This window comes from Lissotriton helveticus, chromosome 8 (genome assembly GCF_964261635.1).
Source record: "Lissotriton helveticus chromosome 8, aLisHel1.1, whole genome shotgun sequence".
NCBI lineage: Eukaryota > Metazoa > Chordata > Amphibia > Caudata > Salamandridae > Lissotriton > Lissotriton helveticus.
Window position 1 is genome coordinate 1,624,538,839 of NC_136069.1, and position 24,714 is coordinate 1,624,563,552.

Genomic DNA, 24,714 nt, shown 5'->3' on the forward strand with positions numbered 1-24,714 from the left:
ACCTGCAGATGTTTCTACACTTGTTATATCGATGGTCGGGCAGAAGTTCAATTATCAAGATTCATGAAATACATGTAATAAAGTATTTAGCAGTAGAACAACTGGCCAATCTGAGGAGAAGAAAACATATATAAGACAAATACAATTGTCATTGGTTCCAAGCGTTAAATATCGCCTATTGAACTACTAATACAATTTTTAAGTACCAGGATACATTAAATGTCTAGATTACTTGATCATTAAATTGCCATAGAGATGGCAAAATTGTTCAGAGCCTCCATATACAGTTCCAAAGATTCATTTTGCATGTAGTGCCAGGAATTTCAACAGTTTACAATTGCTCTGGGGGTCCAAGGTATCAAGACGCTTTATGATAGCCAACCTACGGGTTTGGATCCCCCATTCATTGAAGATGGATTTAAGCAGGAAATTCTGTGGCTTCTCTAAAGCTGGGCATATGCAAACCAGATGTATGATAACTTCCTTCGGGGGCCAGCATAATCTGCATGATTTGTTTAAGACTATTGGTCTACAAATCTAGGTATGCTGCCCCAACAACTTTATGTCAGCAACCCAGAACATGTACAGTAGATTTATGTCCTTAAATAGGGAATGCTTGGTGTGTGCTCGCTGGTCACAGCACAGGTCCTTAATTTAGGTTTACTCATGGACAAGTTAAGGTTTCAGGTTGCACGCTCATTTAGGGCCCGATTCACAGAACTAACTTAAGACAAAATCCTAAACTTACTACCATTTCGGTATTCACAGAAGGCATTTACTCATTTTGGTATTCAAAGAAGGCACTTTCTCATTTCGGTATTCACAGAAGTTAGGAGTCCTAACTTTACTACTCCTAAACCGAGAAAAATCCTAACTTTAAGACTTTCGGTATTCACAGAAGGCATTTAGGAGTCCTAAAGTTACGACTCCTAACTTCTGTGAATACTGAAATGAGTAAGTGCCTTCTGTGAATACCGAAATGGTAGTAAGTTAGGATTTTGTCTTAAGTTAGTTCTGTGAATCGGGCCCTATGTGTGCAAATTAGGAAAACAAAAAGTTGGAATACCAGGTACACATGCAGTTGGGCCACATGGAGGTAGGAGTGCAATCCTCTGTACCATGCAGGGTACATTCCTAGCCCAGGATTCACTCACTCGCTCACTCACTTGCTCGCTCGCTCACTCACTCTCTTTCCTGTGTGATTATGGTCTATGGAAAACTATGGTGTAAGCACACCAAAGCTTATCTCACAAAGGTTGAATGGATGTTGCTTATGACTGATTAAGAATTAATACACTTGTTTTTTTTTAAATTTAATTTATTTTATTTTATTTCCACACTTCCATAGCAAGATTAACATTTGAGAATATACAATTTCCATCACAATGATTACATAATTTTTAGAACAATGCATGATTTTATCAAACTGGATCTTCTATTAGAATCCTTCAATAAAAATATATTACAAAATTATAGATGCACAAACACTATTGCACCATATTAGTCACATTATACTTTTAAATTGTTCATATAGACCAAAAATTGCTCCCAAATCATTAGTCCCATTTTACGCTTCCTCGCTCCTTTTAACAAATATAAACTAAATTCCAAGCTTGAAATTCTAAGTAACTTGGCTCTCCACACCTCGAATCTTGGAGGCTCTTGACATAACCATTCCTCTGCTATACTTAAGCGAGCTATGGTCATTGCTACAAATAAAAAGTATCTACATTTATACAAACTACCCTCCTTTGAAACCTTGTGGCCCATCCCTAACATCATCAAAGCTGGGGTTATCTTAACAGGTGTCTGTATTATTTCAGATAGGAAACTTTCCATAGCTTGTATAAAAGGAAGCAATTTAACACACATATAAAAAATATGGTCTATATCCGCATCCGGTGCAGCACATCGAAAACATTTCCCATCGTATCTACTGCCCATTTTTTCATTCGCGGAGGCGTATAGTACAACAGAAACACAGTTTTAAAAAATTGCACTTGTAAATTTGCCGACATTAAAGTTTCCCTAGCTCTAACAATCGCATCTTCTATTGATATATCTATTTCGTTCTCGCCAAGAGTTTCAATCCAATAAACCATGTTTTCCCAAACCATCATCCTTTCTTGAATTTAAAATTTTATACAATCCTCCTATTCTACTATGAATCTTTACAGCCTCCATCAAAGGGTTAGATATCAATTTTAAGTTTTTTTTAACAAAAAAATCCCTAATTTGTATATGTTTAAAAAACTGTTTAAGAGTACCAGATTGGTCAAAGAGATCTCCTAGCGTGTTAATCCCTTTACTTTGCCAAAACCTCGTGACACTGTCTCTACATATAGCTGGAATCAATTTGGTTGCATTTATTGGGGTGTAATAGGTTATGGATCCTAGGTTAATTAACTTGCGTACTTTTTTCCAAATTTTATTAACTGCTTCTATCGTCTTGAACTTAGTTCTTTTGTAGTAACTCCATTCTATTTCCCTGAACAAGCTCCGGTTTGCAGCCATTCCCAAAGTTAAATGGTATATAGAAATATTAAAACTCGATATAGTTGGGTTAATTCCATCTTTGCCTCCTAACAATAAACTGTGCATCTTTTGCAGAAAACAGACATAATAATACAATAAGAAATCAGGGACCGATAGTCCCCCTCTATCTTTTGGTAACGTCATGAGCCGTATGGCTCTCCGTGGTTTACCCGGAGTCCAAATAAATCTAGTGCACAGAGCCTGCAGTTGTTGAATTTGAGCCGGTAATACTTCTAATGTAAGGATCCGAAGAGATATAAAACCCTTGGTAGTATAATCATTTTTGTTATATTAGTTCGGCCAATTAAAGTCAAATGTAGCCTCCCCCACTTTTCTAGAGACTCCGCTATATTTCTATAGAGTGAAACCCAATTGCCGGTTACCACTTCTGACATAGCTGCTCTTATCTTGACCCCCAAATAGGTTGCTTCTACTACTACTCTAGGGTCATTGACTTGGACCGAATGCGAGCACACCAGTTGTGTTTTTGCAGTATTCAACTTATAGCCAGATAGTTGACCAAATATCTTAGCTAATCGCTCAATTTCTACCAATGCTAAAGTCGGGTCTTTTGAAGTCACTGCTATATCATCTGCAAAAGCAAAAACAGTATGGGGAATATTACGTACAAAAAAGGGTTTAATAGAGTCACTGTTAATAAGCAAATCAATAAAGGGATTTATGTATAGTGCAAAAAGAAGAGGAGAACAGGGGCAGCCCTGCCTTGTCCCCCTGGTTATCTGCACTGAATCAGAAATCGCACCCATAGATGCTATCCTAGCCGTTGGTGCCACATATAAACTTTGTAGTGCTATCATAAACTTCCTGGGGAATCCCATAGTCTCCATTACCTTCCATAAATAGTTCCATTCCACCTGGCCGAACGCTTTTTCAGCATCTAGTAATATTAACCCTAAACTACGTTTTTCTACTCCTGCTATATCAAGTAGCGTAATGACTTTGTTAATATGTGCCACTGTTCCTCTCCCTGGAATGAAGCCGTGCTGTTCCTCAGACACTAATGATGTTATAACTTTTGATATCCGATTTGCTAATATTTTAGAATAGATCTTTCCGTCACGATTTAATAATGATATTGGGCGATATGAGCCCGGCATGTCGGCCTCTTTTCCTTTCTTGCTAAATACAACTATAATGGCCTCATTCCATGATGTTGGTGTTTCTCCATTTTGTGCAGCCCTAAATGTTTCAAACAATATCTCTTTAAGTTCTTTGAAAAAAAGTTTATATATTTCTCCCGGTAATTGGTCAGGACCTGCTGCTTCACCCATTGCCACCGTTTTGATTGCCCTAGCTACCTCTTCCTCTGATAGGGGTGCCTCCAGTAAATCCACCGCTAGTGGGTCTAATTTAGCTAATGTGCCTAAAATATTAAGATCCAATTCTTGTACATTAGTTTGTTCTGTCTTGTATAATGCTGAATAAAAGTTGTGAAAAATGGCCAATATGTCTTGGGGTCCAGTTTTTAAATTACCTGTTTTATCTTTCAAAAAAGGTATATGGCGACTAGCATCTTTCATGCGTACTTTTAGCGCTAAGGGTCGTCCTATGGCTTCACTATATTCATGACTAATCTTACGTTGGGCTAAATATTTTCTTGCATTCTCACTATCCCATATACCCAATATTTGTGCCCTTTTCTTTACGACCTCTAGCTCTAGTGTTTTCACATCCCCCCTTAATAGCTATCCCCCTTGTTAAGTTCTCTTCTGCCTCTTGTAGTCCCCGATATAGCCTTTCCATCTCCATTTTTTGTTTTCTTTGTCGGGCTAAGCCAAAACTTAAGACCTCCCCCCTAAACCAGGCTTTGAATGTGTCCCAAACAATCTTGATTGGGGCCGAGTTTATATTGTTTTTTTAAGAATTCTCCTATCCACTCCTTCATATATTTTACAAACTCGTCATTATAGCATAGTTTACGATCAAAAGTAAATTTCCTAATTGTAGAAGAAGCACCCCAACCAGGAATTTACAACACAATAGGTGAGTGGTCAGATGAAATATTAGGATAGATCTGCATTTTCACTTTAGCTAAATGGGGCACTTCTACAAAAAAATAGTCTAACCTGACTTTTTTTTGATGCAGGTGGGAATAAAAAGTGTAGCCTGTATCTGTCGAAAACAAGGTACTCCATACATCCACCAGGCCATAATCTTTTAATAAATTAAAAAGGGCCCTACAAACCTGCGGCTTCCGTCCTTTATAAACCTTCGAACCCCCATCAAACTCTTCCTTTACTAAATTAATATTCATGTCTCCACAAATAATCACGGGGATGGCCCAGGTCGCCAATTCTTGATGCACTTGCTCCAGGACACCGGGATCATCTATATTAGATCCATAAATATTACATATTGTGAAGTTCCCATAATGTCTCCCACATTCTACCATCGCCCGCCTGCCCTGTGTATCTGCTGCTGTACGTCGTATCGTTACCAGATCTCTTTTTGCTAAAATAGCTACTCCCGCGTCATACCTGATTGCTGATTGCTGGGAATATACCCTTGATACATACATTTCGCAATGCAGTTTCAGTGCTCAGCTGCAGAGTAGGTAGCTGTGGGTTTAGTTAGCTGCTACTGAGAAAGCACTATCTCCATAGGTGACAGGGCAACATCTGGGCATGTTTAGTAAATAGTATGATGAGCAGAGTGAAGGGCATGGCTAGGAGTATTGATAGAGATTTTTGTAGCAATAAATTCCGGAGATGTGAGATAGCTAGGGTTTATGGACTATAACTATGGACTTAAACAAGATTAAACTTTTGATTGCAGCATGATAAAGATTCAGGTGACAGCATCCTGCACTAATTGTAGTTGATGTAGAAGTTTTTCTAAGGCCAAAGGATAATGTGCATCACCATAGCCTAATCTTGATGGCACTAGGGTATTGACAGCTGGAATGTGAAAATGGTCATCATTGAAAGGATTAAGAAGATTAATTTTCCACAAAGAGGTCTGGTATCCACTATTTGTAGGTTTCCTGAGAGGTTGGAGTCAATATGGAAACCTAAGTGTTATAGCACACAATTGCGCACCTCAAATCCGATTTGATACCCCAAAATCTACCTTGGGACATCATACACTCACTGCCAGTAAAAGGATTCATATTGAGGCAATGGGCAAAGTATTCACCCTTGCATCCTCAATAGCACTTGTTTAATACCTGCTCAACTTAGCTAAGAATTTATCAGCCTGGGGCAGACAGCTTTAGACTGTCCTTTCTACATTCCTCTTTTCTCCAATGCGATATAAAGGACAGTCAACAGAACTGGAGTGTCATCCAAAATGCTTTCCTCTCGAAATATCTACTGAAGTTTGAATACAACATATACATTAAGAGCCTAAAATACTACAACAGCTGCAAAGAACATCACAATATCTCTTGGCTCAGGCTAAAGATGACAAATAATAAGTGTATCATTGTTGAAGACAATAGCCACAGTCACAGCAAGTGCATGGACCTTTTCATTTCAAACATTTGCAGGACACCAAGTCGTATTTCTTTCATTTTTCCTCCATAAATTAAGGGATTTGCCACCGGTGGAAGGAGGAGGTATGCATTGACCACAAGGATGTGGACATAAAGTGGGATATTGTGATGGAATCTATGAAGAATAAGGGAGAACGATACCGGTACAAAGAACAGAGACATCACACAGACATGGGCAACACAGGTGTTGAATGCTTTGAATTGGTCTTTGCGTGGGAGCTGCAGCACCGCCCTGAGTATCTGCACGTAGGACACACCAATGCATGGAAAGTCCATTGCTGCAACTGAAACCGTGGCTATCAATCCGTATAGATTGTTGACAGTGATATCAACACACGAAAGCTTTGCCACAGCTATGTGCTCACAGAATGAATGGGGAATGTACTTACTACAAAATGGCAGCCGAAGTGTGAGTAGCGGCAATGCAACAGTTAGAACTCCTGCCCTGAGCAGGATAGCCAGAGCCATTTTTCTAATTAGCATATTTGTTACAATAGTGGTGTATCTCAGGGGGTTGCAAACAGCTACAAAGCGGTCAATTGCCATGCACGAAAGAGTGCCTGACTCCACCGCTGCAAAACCATGTATGAGGAACATCTGGAAGAGGCAAGCATTGAAATGGATGATATCGTCCTTAAACCAAAAGAGAGACAGCATTTTTGGAAGAATTGAAGAGGATAAAACTAGGTCAGAACAGCTCAGCAAGGCAATCAATAAGTACATGGGCTTGTGAAGATTCATAACTGTTGTTATGGCCAATAGAAGAGTACCATTACCCAAGAGAGTAATAATATAGATGATGCACAGTGGGACAGGCAGCCAGGCATCGAGCTCTTCCAGTCCAGGGATTCCGACCAGGAAGAGAAAGGAAGGTGTAAATTCAGATTTATTGATGGAAGACATTCTGTGCCCCTCAGTATTAGCTGCCACCAAAATACTAAAGAAACATTCATAAAAAAAGAAAGCACAATATGGTGTTCTTTATTTTTGGAGACAGTCATGTGTGCATGTATTTGAATATTAACATTTTGCATATGCAATTATCTTGTTATGTCAAGGGACATTAAAAGTTGCAGCTTTCAAAACCAAAATAGACCAATCATGTCACTGAGAACAAAAACTGGCACAAAGTGTACAATTGCCAGCTACTAGGTGAACAAATATTGCATCACCTTGCATTCAAAGGAATTACATCACATTGTTTTATTTTATTCATACATTTAACAGTCTAATATAGCACAAAAGGACACCCAGGTGCTTGAAGTCTAACTGAGATCATTACACATAACTGGACTCATGCATAACCATCAGCATAGTGAGAGGCACATTATCAATGAGGTATAAAAAAGACACTGGTTATGAATAGGATGAGATGATGCTTAACAGTGGTGCTGGAGGAGGACCAGTGATCTTTCCATGAATAGGAATCTGTCTTCAGCTGCTACATGACATCAAAAAGAAAGGGAAGGTTTCTCATGTTGGGTGGACAGGACGTATAGTCCATATAATGCACACTGAATATTGGACAGTCTTGGAAAAAATGGTTTCATGGTGATTTAAGGATGGGGTGCAATGGAGAACTGGTTATAGCACCCCGATGAAAGCATTGGGAGGAGAAATTAACTATTGCATTTGTAAGAAGAAAGTTAAGACATTTGTTAAAGTGGTGCAATTAAAACATGTGCTTTAAATTACTGATGAAATCTATGCTAAATCCAGACGGCCTCACCAACTAACATCACTCACCTACCATTCATGGGCAAGAGAATTGAAAAAGCAGTCTATGTTCAACTCCAAGATCACATCAATGGTAACCATCGAGCTGCACGACTACCAGTCTGGCTTCAGATCAAGATGCAGCATGGAGACCACCACCTTACATTTCGTGGATGATACCCTCTTCCCCACATATGAAGATGACCCCTGTCTCCTTATATTGCTGGACATCTCAGCTGTTTTCAGCACATCCCACCCTTATATTCATCCTTAACTCTGGACGGGGATTTACCGGCAATGTCCTTACTTACATATTTTTATAATGGTGATCAGTCCATGTTCTTTAGAATGAGTATGAAATGTTATTACACACCTAAAGAATTTCTTAGCATATGATTAGCTCAAAGTAATCCATGCCAATCTACAAAAGTGGCAAAGACTTATATCACTTTAGGAATGTCTTTAACCCCTTCCATGCTCATGACGGAACGGTTCCGTCATGAGCGTCGGTTGAGCTGTGCTCATGACGGAACCGTTCCGTCATGAGTCCATAGGCTCAATGGAACGCTCAGCACAGCGCGAAAATTCGCGCCGCGCTGAAGCGGTTAAGAAAGGATTAACAAGTGGTATTCATTGTGACAGACAAATGACAGTGGTATTGTACCAATCCAGACAGTATTATAGTTTTGGATACCATGCTTCAAAAATCTGCAACAAAAACAGACTTTTGAAGTGACAGGGTAAGAGAGTCCATAGTGTTTTACATGTACTAGAAATGTAGTTATCTACTGTTTTTCATACAAGTCACCAGTACACCTTTTCCCAGTTGAAAGCCACTGTCATGCATAAGCCGTGAACCGCCTATTTAGCCGGAATAAGATGGCTCCAACAACCATTCAAAGATAGGAGCGCTGAAATTTTTTTCTCGTAAGAGAATACAACTAGCTTGTGCAAAGGCACATTCGATAAGCAGTTACATATGCCTAAATGTACACCATGTACATTTACACATACTAAAGATTATGTATGTGAATACCTTTTTAAAAACCACGATTCTTCCCCTTTCTCAAATTCTACTTTCACAATTTTTTTTAATCTACTGCAAGCAACGTTTTGAGAATCACCCTCATGGTACTAATTAATAGTATATGAATGACCTCTTAGAAGACAATCATTCTCTTTGTTTTTTAATTCGAGGCTCGCTCTAACATGTCAAACCTACAGTAACAATGTAGGTGCATATCATCAAGGCGCCGTTTTAAAATTATCCCTGCTTTAGTATCCGTTTTCCGGGGAAAAGCAGTGATAATTTTATCGCATAATCAACAAGGTAACGCTATCGCGTGAATCCATCCCTCAGCGCCTGTTCCCTTAACGCCCAGCATCTTAACGCTAATGAGATGTGTAGTAGGAGTTCCTCACCAAAATTACGTCAGAAATGTCGCTAACAGACACTTCTCCTATCAGCAAGCTGCTCGCTAACCTGCGTAGCGATAAGAAAAGTAGCGCTAACCACGCTTATTGCTCCTTTCCTTATGCCTGCTTTCTCTTTGACTTCGACATGATAGCCTGTGTGAGGTGGATTGTGCGTATGAATCCACCCTGCCCTATCATCAACAGATCGCCTATCGATGTGCGATTATCACTGGATTTCCAGCGATAATCGCAATTTTTGCTACTATCTCTGGATTATATATCGCATTGGAGATAAGCGTTGCTGATAGCACGCTATCTCTGCGATTTAATCCAGTCATAGCCGGTAATATTTATCCTCGCACTAAGCACACTTAGCGATAATTATCCCTGGCTGTTGTTGATATGCCCCATAGTCATGTGAAACTGGCTTCATCATACAATAAAATAAGTGTTTCAGTTTGGTAACATTTGTTTCTGCTCTAAAGTAAGTGTACTTTAGTGGCCGTTAGGAACTGGTCACTGAAAGTTCACAAGAGTATCGCCATTTTATTTGAATGTATGAATGAGATTGAGAGAATTAAGGTGGATGGTCCATATAATTTCTTATTTTCACATGGCCAGTATCATGATATGAAAAAACAGTACTCGAGAATAGTTGTGATATTTGTTTGCCGCTTCTTAAATACAGTACCACAATAGTTTATCTGGTGTGCTGCACTTAACAACACAATCAATACTCACAAAACATAGGGTCTAATTCACATAGGTAAACTTACACTTGTGTGTTAGTTTACTATTTTGTTATAATTCACAAACTACGAGTAAATAGTAAGTTTATGACTGCAGACACTCTGCTGTCGGGCAGAAATCTCCACATATAAAAACATAGGGCGGTCCACCCAGACTGCGGAGTCTCTGCAGTCTTAAACGTAATATTGACTTATAAATTGTGAATAGCAAAAAAATAATAAACTTACATAAAGGTGTAAGTTTACCTTTGTGAATCTGGCCATAGTGTGTGTAGCATCCCACTGTTGTATATGGCATCACCTTGCCAAACGCAAAAACTAATTTCAGTTTTTACATCAACAGTTGTAAGTGTGATGGAAAAGGAAATCATCTCCAAACACTAATTGCTTCCTAAATACGGTCATGCAAAAATTGGCACTTTAAACTCTTGGCAACAATCGCCAGTTCTTGGGCCAAGAGAAGCCCAAGGCTGTCTTGTTTATTTGCCCACAAAAGTTGTGTTTGAATAGAAAGTAGCTTTTTTCCAGGTGCTCTTTCCACTAGTCTGCTTCGTCCACCATTCAAAGATTTCACCGCACTCAAAGACAAGAGTATGCCTGAGGTCAACAGGTGTCCTTTGGGTCCTTTGGTGTGAAGGTAGAGGACAGTTGTTGTGAAGTTACTGCAGTAAGGAATGTTTTGTTATTTAGCCATACCAATTCAAGTTTCATTCCCCAGCTGGTGGTATGCTTGGTAATGCTGGTAATGCTGGGATCCTGCATGCTTAAGAAAATAATTTGTTTCAACTGTCATAACGCTTCTTCTTTGTTTCTATTTGTTTCTTGGGACTAAATTCCAAAGAACAAGATGACTGAGAGAGCTGAAAGACCATGGACGAAAGAGTTTGCCCCCCAAAAAAAGAAAGAATACAACCACTTGATCCTTATCTACAAAAGGGCCCTCAAAACCACACAAGCTGCCTTTTTCGAGGAAAAGATCAGAGCCTCTTCTAGCTCATCCAGGGAAACTTTCCGCATAGCAAAAAAGCTCCTAATAATTCCAGAACCCCCCCATGGACCCCTCTGGCAATCGCTGCAATGAGCTGGCCGAATTTTAATGACAAAATTCAAAACGTTCTCAAGTTTCTCCCCCCCCAATAAATCAGAATGTCCTTCAGAACCCCTCTCCGTCACGCATCCGCAAAGTGATTTCTGCCTAAATTAATTCTCTCCCATCATTGAGGACACTATTCTTCCAATTTTTCTATCTATCAAAAGCAGTTCTCCACTGGATCTAGCTCCACCAAGTATCCTAAAATTAGTTGCCTCCACCATCATTCCCCCGATGGTCAAACTAATCAACACCTCCCTATCTCAAGGCATCGTTCCCCCGAGATGGAAAAAGGCCATCGTAAAAGCTCTCCTAAAGAAACCCCACCGCGACCCTTCTGAGCTGTGTAATTTTCGGCCCATTTCTTTGCTGGGCGGAGTCAGCAAAGTGGCCGAAAAAATTGTCGATCATTAACTCTCAGCTTTCCTGGAAGCCAGTGGACTTTTACACTCCTCCCAGATGGGCTTCCGCCCCGGCCAGGGTACGGAAACCGCCATGATCGCGGTGGTGGAAGAGGCGAGAAAGATCCTCGATTCAGGAGGATCAGTGGCAGTGATCCTCCTAGATCTGAGTGCAGCCTTTGACACGGTAAACCATCTCACCCTGACTCACTGGCTCAAGAGATTGGGAATCTCTGGGTCCACGCTCTACTGGCTGAAATCATTCCTCCACAACCGATCCTTTCAAGTGCTTGAAGGAACTTTCAGATCCTGCGTAACCCCTGTACACTGCAGAGTCCCTCATGGCTCCTTCCTGAGCCCCACTCTTTTTAATGTTTACATGTCCCCCCTGGAGAAGATAGTCACTCCTCATGGTGTTAAACTTGTGACCTGCGCTGACGACACCCAGCTTGTAGGCTCTCTGAGCCAGCTGGACCGCCCCCCGACAACCTTCACTCCTGCCTTCAAGACGTAACCCACTGCATGGACAGCTCACACCTTAAACTCAACAGTGATAAAACTGAGATTTTGGTACTGGGCAACCAATCACACTTCCTACCGAAATCTCTTTGGCCACCCTGTATGGGACCCGCTCCATCCCCAAAACAAAACATTAAAAGCCTGGGCATATGGCTTGACCAGGACCTCTTGTTCAACACCCAAGCCAGGAAAACTGCGGGGGCCTGTTACGGCATCCTCCGGACCACCCGTAAAATCCTTCCCCTCCTTCCCCCGGAATCCAGGAAGCTCCTAATTCAGGGTCTCCTACTATCCAGGCTGGATTATGGCAATACCCTTTATCTTGGGGCTCCTAAGAAAGTCACTGCCAAGCTGCAGGTTGTCCAAAACTCCGCAGCCAGGATCCTAACCGGCGCTAACAGTCGGAGCTCTGCAAAACCTGCCCTAAGATCGCTCCATTGGCTCCCTATTCAAGAAAGAGTACACTTCAAAACCCTTTGCACTACCCACAAAATCCTCCATGGCAAGGGACCCCACATTCTAAAAAACCTGATCAGACCCCACGAAGCATCTAGAAACCTACGGTCTGCACACCTTCATCTAGCCTCCATACCTAGAATTAAAAGGGCTCGCACAGGGGCCGCCTTTTCTCCTACAATGCCCCGAAGCGGTGGAATTCCCTGCCCCTGACTCTGCGTGCCGAACCCAACCTTCTTGCCCTCCACAGGCTCCTAAAAACCTGGCTCTTCCCATAAACTTTCTTCTTACATTTCCGTTGCTCACTCACCAGCGCTGGGACGCTCCCGGGCAGCCATGCTCTTTATAAATCCTCCTTTCATTTCATTTAATTTAATTCACTTCAAAACGTGATACATATCATTAATATTTTCAGTTTGGAACAGATTGGAGAAAACAATAATGCATGCCTTACAATTATTACTGCAACGGAACCCCATGTGTTTACACTCCTGGGAGAAAGCTGAACATTGCTTCTTGCCATGAGAAGCATCACTTTACATTAGGTTTGTGTCTGAGAAGCTGCCAGAGAACCAACACAAACCCCTTTGAAACCTTAGAGAGTGAATCCACATCCTCTGTCTGTACAATGGGTATACAACCTAACCAAATCAACCCACTTTTTCGGTAAATAATTCTATAATAAGATTTTAGCATGGCAGTTTAGGCTAGGTTGTTTCAATTAGAGCAGGAACGAGGCTGATTTCCATACGGTTTTGTCCAATATAAGGTAACATTGTGGGCAACAAATGATGGACTGCTCAAGTAACTACCAGTGGTTGAGGTTATTTCAAGCACCCCACCCATTGTTTTTTTGTTTATTTCTGTGTGATTCCCTAAGTGTGATGACTATGCCTAAACATGGGTCCTATGTTCCTTTAGCCACTGGAGCCAATATGCATCCACTTGCAGAGTCCCAAGTAGGATGAAACTGGCATTGGGTTGCATATGTTCTGATTCAGAGAGGACCTGGCTTAGCAGTTTAGGCTTGACTGTTGCTATTGGAGCTGATTCAAGGCTGATTTCCTGTGGGTGAGTCTAATCTGAGGTGTCATTGTGGTTAACAAAAACAATGGACTGCAGCAATGAGCAATTACCAGTTAAGATTAAATCAAGCATCCCACCCATCACTTTTCATTTCCCTTTTTGGTTTACTTCAGTACACTTAACAAATCCCAATTAGGAAGTAAAACAATATCAACAATAGCAGTGTATTCTAAGATGCGGTTAGACTATAAGGGTAAATACCAAAGTAGAAAGGACAGAAGGATGGGGACAATATGAAGGAACCTGATAGCTAGATGTTCCCTGGGATCACACACACACCACCATTATGAGTGGACTAATAAATGGGCCAGATTTCCTCACCCCTGGAGTTATGGATATCAGTGGTACCGCTAAATTCAGGGGTGCGGAAAATACTGCACATTTTTAGTTGGGACCTGAGGGTCGAGTAATAAATGAGGAATTACAGTACTAATCAGTAATTCTGGGTTTGATCCCCCAGAAATTCCTCAGTGTGAGCCAGGCTTTTACCCAGAGATTTCAACTACTTTAATGAGAAAAATATCTGGGTGAAAGTTAAGTGATCTGTGGTGTTTCTGCAGATCTCATAATTCCAATAGAGCCCATAAACACTGTAGCAGCTTCAGCTGCACAAGAACATCAGACGCCTGAATGCTGCATATGAACACCCGCACCAACATAACTTCACCATAACTACAGTGAAGCAGATGAAAACAGGGCCTAATTGAGAGTCCAACAAACGATTGAAAGAGCAGAACTCTGCATTAAAAACTTATGACTACTGTTGGGTAAACTTGAATTGGTGACAGCTATTTGAACTGATTTACCAGACAGACATTGGACTGCTTTGATTGAACTGCATCTGCGCCAAATCAAAATCTATACTCTAGCTCTACACCGGGGACTATAGACATTGGGAAACTCCAATGATTGGTAGAAGGTACTGAAAGAGATTTTGGGTTTCACCATAGATCACACAAATAGGATTGCAAACTTGTCACAGAGAACTTTATTAGTGCCATATAGTATTTCATTTCTTCGTATGATTAAAGTGTTTTCTTTTAACTAAAAGATGAGCGCTAACCTGAACGCTATGTTACTCTGTTTAATGTCTGACTGTTGCGTCTGATATTTTTTCCCCCACATAACCACCCTTACTACCCTTAGAGTTAGGTGTGGAAAGGATGCACTTGGCCCAGAATGGAAAGCCATAGTAGGACCCAGTACACCTGTGGGAAATGACCATAACAACCCCTGTATACTCTGTGACCCAGGAGAAAGTTCTGATAGGTGGCCATTTTTATTTATGTAATGAGAATTATTTATTTTGGTTACCTAGATTTTTTTGTGATATAAGGCATCTATGTTTGCTTATATCCTCTATCAATTGTGTTCCCTCTTAAGGTTTAGATAGTGTTAGAAATCCAATGTTGCACCCCATTCCTGTTTAAGGAGCAACTGGAGGTGTCTCATAAAACATTCAGTCACTTGAGTAATTGTTGTATATATTGAGAATTATCAATAAAGATAATTGGAATATGTTTCCACTTGTATATGCAAATGAACAGTGATTGACTTAATGTGTGCTGAAAGAATGTGTCATTGGTTTCACTTTGAATGAGTGATCTCTTTGTCATGTCAGATTTCTAGGGTCCCTATGATGGTCAGTAGTAGAGAACTATTTCATCCAGAGAGGAATGAGAGGGTTTGATTCAGTCTACCTAATGAGTGCGAAGTAAATGGTAGATATTGCAATTTGACTTTCCAGTATGTCCACTTTCATACTTGGGCCAACTTCACAAGTTTGCTAATATTGAATGCAGGAACAATGAGGGACCAACATTTCTGATTGCTCAGAGTAGGTGGATAATGTCAGCAGGATGGTCAGTTGGGGGTCAGGAATGGAGGACAGAGGGTCAGACCATAGGAGGCACAGTCAAGTGGGGCCATAGTTTGCTTCCTGTGCTTTGGCCTGGAATGAAGAGGTGTAACTCAGGCATGCATGTGCTATAGGTCGTGGTGTCCTTCTCCAAGAGGTCAGAGAGAGAGAAAGTTTGTCATGGCATCCATGACCTCCTTGGGGAAGCGTAGTCTGCTCCTCACGTGTGACTGTAGGGGACAAGTAGGGATTGGTCTGTACTCTGACTCCCAGTCTCTTCCAATGTAGCTTCAGCTTCAACAGGTTTGCATCACCACTGGTGAAATTAGGCATGGTGATATGAGAATCAGAGTTTGCAGCTGCTCAATAGGTCAGTAAGCACTATGTTATTATGCTATTACTGTACTATGTTAGCAAGCTCTGCTTTGCCAATAGTTGCAGTTGATTTCTTTTTTAAAAGGACGCATAACCTCACATATTGGCATGCTTCATCCTTGGAGTCTTACTTTGCCAGAAGCAGGTGTGGCTCAGCGGGCCATAGGGTGAGTCAAATGAGACTGGGTATGTCATACTAAATATATGTTAGGCATAATAAGAGTAATATGATCATAAGAGACAGTCTCACACAGAAAGTCACAGAAAAGAACTGTCCAACCTGACCACTTAAAATATTAAGGGGCATATTCACAAGGGAATGGCGAAGGGAGATGTTAAGCAAACATTGCTTACGCCATGCTCCACAATTCTGAAAATGCAGGGATTCACCATATTCACAAGAATAGAAGTAGCAAATTGTAATTTTTAAATGATTGTTCATGTGCATGTATCCCATCCTGCACATAAACACTCATTTAGAAAATGCAGGACACCTTACTGCACATGAACAATCATTCATGGCGATTTGTTGTTTCTATGTGTGCTGCACATTGCAGTACACATAAAAAAGAGGAGAGATTAAGCATTTCTACTCTTTTCGCCATGTTAAGACCAGGTTTTCCATGGTCTTAGTTTTGGCACTGCCTCCTATTTATGCCACCCATGTAAATAGGGGGCAGCATCAAATTCAATAGGTGCTGTGGTGAAACACCCACCACAACACCCATTGCACTCCTCTTTCATGCTAAGTGTGGGGTGAAAGTGGCTCTTATTTAGGCGGCGTTAAGCCACGCTAAGCGGCTTAACACACCTTGAAAATAAGGCGATTGGTTTATAGCCACAGGAACATCATAAAAAGTGACCTTCCTGTGGCAATAGGGTCTTGTAAATATACCCTTTAATGTCCAAACCCATGCAGTTCATGTTTTTATTCCGTTCTGGCATGCACCTATATCCCCTATATTCACATATGCAGAGTCTCTAAATGACTTACATTCCCAAATCATAGAATTAGGTTTTGCACCAAATGCCTTTCTTTTCTATACAAACCCTGTATGCAGATTGCTGTGAGAATGTGGCTTATTAGTGTAGCTGGATTGGTGTCCACCACAAGTATTAAATCACTATCTTTCTAGATCCAGTCCAAGGTTCAATGATTTAAATGTGAACTCAAAACCTGATAGCTGTGACACAAAGCAGATATGCTTAAATTGGAGAAAATGTGTAAAGCAGTTAAAAAGACAAAAATAAAAAAACGTTCGCCAATTTGGATGAATATAGTTAAATATCATCAATAATACCACAAGGCGCCAGTAGTAGTCAATTTCTGCAGTAGACTGAGACCTTGGTGTGATTTGAGATCAACAGGACAGGAGCATGGGTCAGATGTATCTAGAAGATTGGAAGTTGGAGAAAGTTTCTTGGTCCCAATATGTAAAGGGAGTTTATTATTATTATGGAAAAAAAGAAAAATGTGTCTCCAAATGGGTCAAACCTGAAATGAAGTCCAACACCCTGAAATTGTCAGTTGGATTATCTTTACGATGGTCCCATTGAAGCTCTTGAGGAAAAGTTTTGAAAAGGTTTGGTGCCAGAACACCCACAAGGCTACACTGCCAGGACCACCAGGACCTCAGGGGAACACTTAAAGACTGTCAGGGTGTCATGAAAAGAGCAACAGCAAGTCCAGTCCAGGTCCAGTTGCTATTGCACTGCTGGAATACTTCACAGGAATGTCCTCTTCCGTTTTCTATGCTCCTGGAGCTACTCAGGAGATCAGCCTTATGACCCTTCGAGATAAATCTTTCTGTCCTTGAACTTCAAGTCCATCAGTGTTCTGATGAGGGTGCCTTGGGGTGCCATATTTATGCTTGTCAGAGCTAGAATTTCAAAGGCACATAGGTCCCTTACTGTGCAATACCATAAAGCATACTTCATAGCGATACAACGAAGTCCAAATGAAAATTCAATTGCATGTGTTTTTTTTTTTTAAATAGCACATCTGTGTGGTAGGAAAACAAACAGAAAATAAGTTAAAAAAACTTCTAGGCTCTGACATGATTTTTCATGTGACTCTAATGAACACAAAATAGTCATGTCACATATATTCTTATGTACCAATGCTCACATGTCTAAATACATCACAACAGTAGAAGTCATGATTCTATTGTCGACAGCATTTAAATCTCTTAATTGGATGTAGGGGACAATTGTCAGGACATAAGGGATTATGCCTCAGATTAAAATGCCTAAAAAACAATCAGGGATGGCAGGAGTGCTAGCAGTTCCAATAGAGGCACAATAGTATCTGAATAGCGTGGTACGGCAAGACAAGCTGTTTTGGGAAACAGAATAAAGAAGCTGATATCCAAGCAAGAAGGCAACAGAAAGTAACAACCACGAACCTGAAAATAAAACCACAGGGCGATATAACCTAACCACGATTACCACACATGAGGATTACTTATGTGAGGATTTGCAGGCAGAGCATGGATTTTCAGATTGGCGGTTATTCGCACCAACTGCAATCTGGAAACCGTATTGGAACAGCAGGTCCACAGAGTTGGATTGAATTTCAGCTCTGTTCTTTGGGGAGAAATTTCAGCTTTGTTCTTTGGGGAGAAGAGTTTTTCTTCAGAAAAACAACAAATAATTTTTCAGAGTGGTACTTTATCAAACCTTCCTACTTTCCAACCCTAGTAGTCTACTTGTTGTACCTGACAAAGGTACCTTCACTGTTAGCCTCAAATCAAAACAAGACCCCAGTCTTCTGAAACCATTCACCACAGTTGGATCTTTGCTCTTTTTGCTATTTTCTTCCAATTAAATCTTTAAAATGTATATATCCGTGTCCCCCTATTGGATTTTTTGTTCTTTTGGTGTAATTTTGCTTATTCATTTTTATCCTTTTTACATAAGTTTGAGTGGGATTTTTGTTGTGTTGTGCTTTTGGCTTTTTCCTTATGCTAAACCCATGTGCTCTGTGCAGTGGTTACCAGGAGATGAGCTCAGGTGTAACTAACTGAAACATTTTCCTAGGCCTGGCAAGCAAGTGACTTTATTACTTGCAGTGAACTACCATCCATACCAACTAAAAATGTACTTTCTTACACTACTACAATGAGAATTGAATCATAACAGTAGCTCATCCTACGTATCACATATGATCATTTTCCCCCCTCTCAGGGAGCAGTACGATACTGATTGACAGTCAACCAAAATGGAGAAGATCTATTTCCCAAATGATTCTATGTCTATGCGCATTGGGCCCCCCACCCCATATGAAGAAGGATTATATGGCTGTGCTGTGCTCTTCTTTACCTTCCCCTTCAGCTAGTGACATTTGTTGTACTCCTGCCTATGACTCAGGGACACCCCGCCATTATGTATGTTTTTATTTTGGTACATGGCAGGTTTACACTACAAGGTTTTGCGTACCCGTTGGACTGATTTTATACCAAAATTCCATATTTTCTGTTTTCAGGTGCCCTTGTCTATAGGGCCTATGCATAATAATGTATTTAAGACATTCCATCAACCTGCTGTGCCAACCAATGCTGGTAGAGCTAAGGGTTGGTTAGCATTCATTGTATCAACTGTATTGCCTCACCCTGCGATCAAAGTACTGTCCAATTCACCAAACAATGTCATTGTCATTAGGGACATCCTGCACAATGTTAACTTTATATTTGTTAATCTGTATAATAATCCTTCCGTTTTTGATTTTACTGATGCATTATCCGAACTTTGACAGGATTTAGATAAGTTATGTGGTGTTGTAGGGAAGGAAAACCTTTTACTGTGGGGTGGTGATTTTATTACATAAATGGTTTGTGGCATGGTGGATATTAATGGCCACACTCATTGTAGACACAGCGGTTCTGAAATGAAATCGACTGACTTATTGATCATAATCGATCATGCCTTTTGTAATGAGTTATGTACTCCTCCAATTCCTTTTTATCCCACTTGTAATGTTTGAGTATATAACACTGTTATTGATCACATTATTGACACTCACAAGCTTGAAAATGTAACATGTGATTTTATTACCCACCCCATTGTTATGAGGGATCACTATCCCCATGGTATAAATGCGAAAATGGTTCAAAAAGCAAAGCAACCATATTGAACATTCTCTTGATAACACTGTGTAAACCACTCCAAATGGTACCTCGCTATGTTGGTCGCGGATTAATTCTGACATCGTCCTCGAAAAACTGATTACAAAGCACAGGGGTGAATCTGCCTAGATGATTTAGCTAACAATAAGGATGTTAATGTGACTTTATTTAAGATCTTGTGTGGGATTACAGAAGCCTTTAACTAGAGTCCTGTCTCAATCTAAAACTGACAGACCAGGAGGGTTTAGTGTAATTGTACTAAGTCCCCCAAGCTCCTTATTCTGTCCTGTTGATATGAAAGGAGCAGCCATGAGTACAGACGAATATGGGTCATTACATCGCGATGTATTACATCACATGCTTTTACATGGCGGTCGTTACAACAACTGCGTTGTTAGTATGTGATGCATTTACACGGCAAGTCATTACAACGACTTGCACTAGGGGGTGCACTGGCCTTAGGAATAGTATTAATTACTATTCCTACTCCAGTTTGTGCAAAAGTAGGGAAGGTGTTGTAATTAATTTCCAATACCTTAGCGCCCCCTAGTGCAAGCCGTTGCGATGACTTGTGATGTAAATGCATTGCATACTAACAAGGGGGTAATTGTATCGACCAAGTTGTAAAAGTAGCGTGATGTAATGACAGCGTTGTAAACGCTGTGTTCCGTACTGACTGGTGTATAAGACTAGGAAGAAGGAGTTGAAGTACACTACGTGCGAATCTTTGATTGAATTTATCACAAAAAAGAGAGTGCCAGGGGAGATTTAAAGACCAGCAGGTGTTTTCTCCCCAATCGTGTAATTAAACACAAATAGAAAAACCTTTGTCTTTTTAAGAAAGACAGGGAACAAAGAAAACAAAGCAAATCTAGCTGTGCAGCAATGTCTCTTCTTTAGGACGAATTCCCTCACCCACCAGAAGTGGCATGCTTCATCATTGGGAATCTCCTCACACCTTGACAGCTAATCACGGTGCGGGCTACAATTACCTCTCTAAGAGGGAGAAACTCTTCTGATGTTTTAGGACAGTGGTAGATACCCTATGGTGAAAGGTGAACTAAAACTAACTCCAGGACAGGCATCCAACTTTATTTGTGCGTGCCTGGGACAGGATAATAAATCAAGAGAATGAACACTACAGGAAAATTGTCCCTGCTTGTGTGTATCACTAGGTATAGACTAACATGTTTCTGCCAGTTCAACCCTCAAAAGAGGTGATTTGGCATTCGTCAGGACCTCTACACTTGTTCTGCTCAAAAAAACGTGCTTAGAAAAGAAAAGTGCAAAATAAATAACCTGAATTGCTCCACACAGAGATTCTACAGCAGATCCACTTAAATACAATCTGTAGGAGATAGAATAACAGCTAGGTTATTAGCATGAAAGTAGTAGCACTTGCAATGATAGTGCCATCAACTACCCAAAATGGTGTTAATCAATAAACACTACAAATAATTGAGTATAAACAAGAGTGGTGAATATATGAAAACCATAGTCTTTTTTGCCATTGTCGAGTGTACTGCCTCAACTTAAAGGGCCCGAGCAGTGGGGCTCAGGGTGCATGCTATCCTGTAGTATAAATATAGGACAGAGTTCAAAGAGGCAAGTCATTCATAGAAAGAGATTGATAAAAATGATGCTCCATCCTCAACATGAGTTTGAACAGCATAAAAGAAGGAAAGAGACACAGTAGCTCTAAATGAAGTGTTGGTTAAAGTGAGGAAAGTTGCGTAGTCGAAATTACATCCACATTCCTATAGTTAGTGTATAGTTATAGCTTCCTGCTGCGATTGTTGGAGGGGATTGGGGTATGCCCCCTCCTCCTCACTGAGCTTGGCAATGCCTTACTATGAATGACTTGTCTCTTTGAACTCCGTCCTATTTTCCTACTGTAGGATAGCGTACACCCTGAGCCCCACTGCCAGGGTCCTTCAAGTTAAGGCACAGCACCCGACAGTTGTGGGTAAGTCTATGGTTTTCATATAAATGCCGTGCTTGTTTACACTCACTTATTCATGGTGTTTATTGATTCATTACATTTTGGGTAGTTGGTGATGCTATCACTGTAAGTGCTACTGATTTCATGTACTAACCTAGCAGCTATTGTATCTTCTACTGGTTGTATTTAAGCGGATCCACGGTGGCACTTTTTCTTTTGTGAGCATGTTTTTGAGCAGAAGCAATATAGTGGTTCTGATGAATGCCAATACACCTCTTCTGAGGGTTGAGTTGGCAGAAACATGTCGGTCTGCAACTAGTGACGCACAAAAGCAGGGTCAATTTTTCTTGCAGTGTCGATTCTTGTACTTTTTAATCCATTCCCAGGCATGCATTCATTAACATGGATGCCTGTCATGGAGTCAGTTTTAGTTCACCTTTCACTGTCTGCACGCTCTGCAAGCCTCACCACCTGTCAGCTCACCATGGGGATCCACCACTATCCTAAAAACATCCCAACAAATCTGTAACCACCTTCGTACATTTTGCTACCAAATTAGGCAACAAACCTGTGAGGGAGATGCTAACAACATACTATACAAAATGTGTTTCAGTACCTTCATATGGAGCTGCCATCTGGGACCACTCTAATGTTAACCAGTTCCGAATGGTCGTGAATGCCTTTTTGAAGAATCTTTTGTCTGTCTCCAAAAGTTGTTTTACATTTGAATGTCATTCTGAAATTAGGGCTTCATTTTTCTCTGATTTGCTGAGAATTCATCTAAATGTATTAAAGCATAAAGTATAGACTTCTGTTAACACTGTTTTAAATAGCATGTTTAATAATGTTGGTCATATTTGGCTGGAAATCATTTTATTCCCTGGTTTAAATTTGTCAAACAGGTTTTATTAGACCTTGGGCACGTATAATACTTTACTATTCCTGTACAATTACAAAATGTCATTAAAAATGAATTAAAGTAACAATTGTTATCCTTACTCAAAGATCGATGGCTGTCTCAGGAACTGAGATAACCTGGCGGCATATTATCAAGGGCGATATCACCGCGTTAGCAGGACTTTTTCCCCGCTAAAGCATCGATAATTTTATCGCCCTATTAGCAAGCTGTAGGCGATTGTGACAGGTTTGGGGCCCGCTTTGCATTTCAGCGATATTTATCGCTAATAACATGCACAGTGGGATTACCCAACTTGTTAGCGACTGAAAGCATTCGCTAACACAGCTATCGCCTACTAGCAAGGCAGGCGTAGCGATAAAAAAATTAACTTCTTAACCTGTATATCCAATGGGAGGTGGATATTCAGGGTAAGTCCCCATTGGCGTTAATGCCTGAATATCGCTGGATTTCCATCGATATTCACGCATCGAGCGGCTATCGCCGGATATTTTTTCGCTTTGGAGAAAAACATTGCTAATAGCACGTTTTCTCTGTGATAATATCCGGCGATAGCCGGCTATAGAATAAAATGTGCTAAGCACATTTAGCGATACTTATCTCTATTTGTTGATAATATGCCCCCTAGTGTTATTAAAAACCAGATGCTTCTTGTAACAAATGATGCACAACCATCACTCATTCTTGTGCAGAACAGTCAGGACATGTTTATGTTAACTCGATTAAATTAGGCATCTCTCATTGTTTAGTTACGTTTCCTGTTACCAATGACTGGACAGACACCTTGATCAAATGCCCCAGTGATAATTTATCCAGCCATGATCTAGCTGCACATTACTTTTTTGTACCTTTGCTGACATTCCTCTGGGGCGTTTGATATATGCTAGTCCTTCGTGAATTGCATTGTAATCAATGTCGCCCCTCACTATTGTTTTTACAACAATTGTCTTCATATCGATTTGCTGTACAATGTCCAGCTTTTTGTGGTCAGTGATACGAATAAGAAAAATAATGCCTGCTCAGCAATGATGTGACATTTCCCACATTTTTATTATTTATTTGATGTACACAATTTTTATGTCCTTGATTGTGCACTTTATATTTGTACAGTATACTTTTATGGTTTTTAATCATGAAAATGGAATAATGCTGATTCTGATTCATCGATTAGCCAAGCATATAAACATTATATATGGATAATATATCATGAAAACACCGACAAACTCTTAAACATGAGAAACATAGTACAACATTATGCAATTACTGTAAAGGCAGTTGAGTGGTTTATTACATGATTTCTGCCCATTAACAACTACTTTGCTGCACCTTGATGGGTGCAACCCTCCTGTTGAATCCTGATTAGTGTGTTACAAAACCACAAATCTTACTGTTTGTGATCTGACTGCAAAAATATGAAAACAGGCTTGAGCAAAGGAATTCATTTTGGAGAAGGGAGAATAAATCAAACAGTAATCACAGAAGAGTATAGACTCTCTAGTAGTTAGAGAAAGTTGAGTAAAGTGACTGCAAACAATACATGAACCCCAGGTTCAGGGTATGAGGACATCATGGCTTAAAATATAGATAGATCATGACCCTGGGTTCAGGTGCTTTTGTGGCAGAAGCTTCTAATGTAGGTGGGGCCAGGCTCCATAAAGAAGCAGGGCTCATTGCAGCCTGTCCCTCAGAGACAGCATGGGTTGATTCCTGAAGAACATTGATGGACACAAAGGTATGTTCGAGTTACATTCATTCCATATACAGCACAGGCCAAATGTCCTAATTGTGGAGTTGAAGTCAGGTCTGTGACAGTTCCCAATTCCCTGAGAAGTTTTGATTGTAGAAGTTTAGACTGCTGTAGTTGAATTCACCCACTTGTTATTAAACTTTTGTATAGAATTGAGAGTTTCTTGTTACCTGGTATATTCCATCATAAACATCTTTAAAGGCTCATTTTCTAAGAGCTGTAAACTAAACTGCATGAAGACACTTTGATTGTTTCTGTACCTCATACTAC

At 40.4% G+C, this 24,714-nt stretch overlaps 1 protein-coding gene across 1 annotated transcript; it reads right to left on the minus strand.

Annotated features, from left to right (window-relative positions):
* Positions 1-6,001: 6,001 nt before the first annotated feature.
* On the minus strand, positions 6,002-6,952 carry LOC144774029 (olfactory receptor 52J3-like). The gene has a single exon (XM_078659063.1). The coding sequence runs from the start codon at positions 6,950-6,952 to the stop codon at positions 6,002-6,004; it is 951 nt and encodes a 316-aa protein (XP_078515189.1).
* Between the last annotated feature and the right edge of the window lie 17,762 nt (positions 6,953-24,714).

Bases quoted from the DNA above. Each gene is read 5' to 3' on its own strand.
- LOC144774029 (XM_078659063.1), bottom strand. From the start codon at position 6,952: ATGTCTTCCATCAATAAATCTGAATTTACACCTTCCTTTCTCTTCCTG.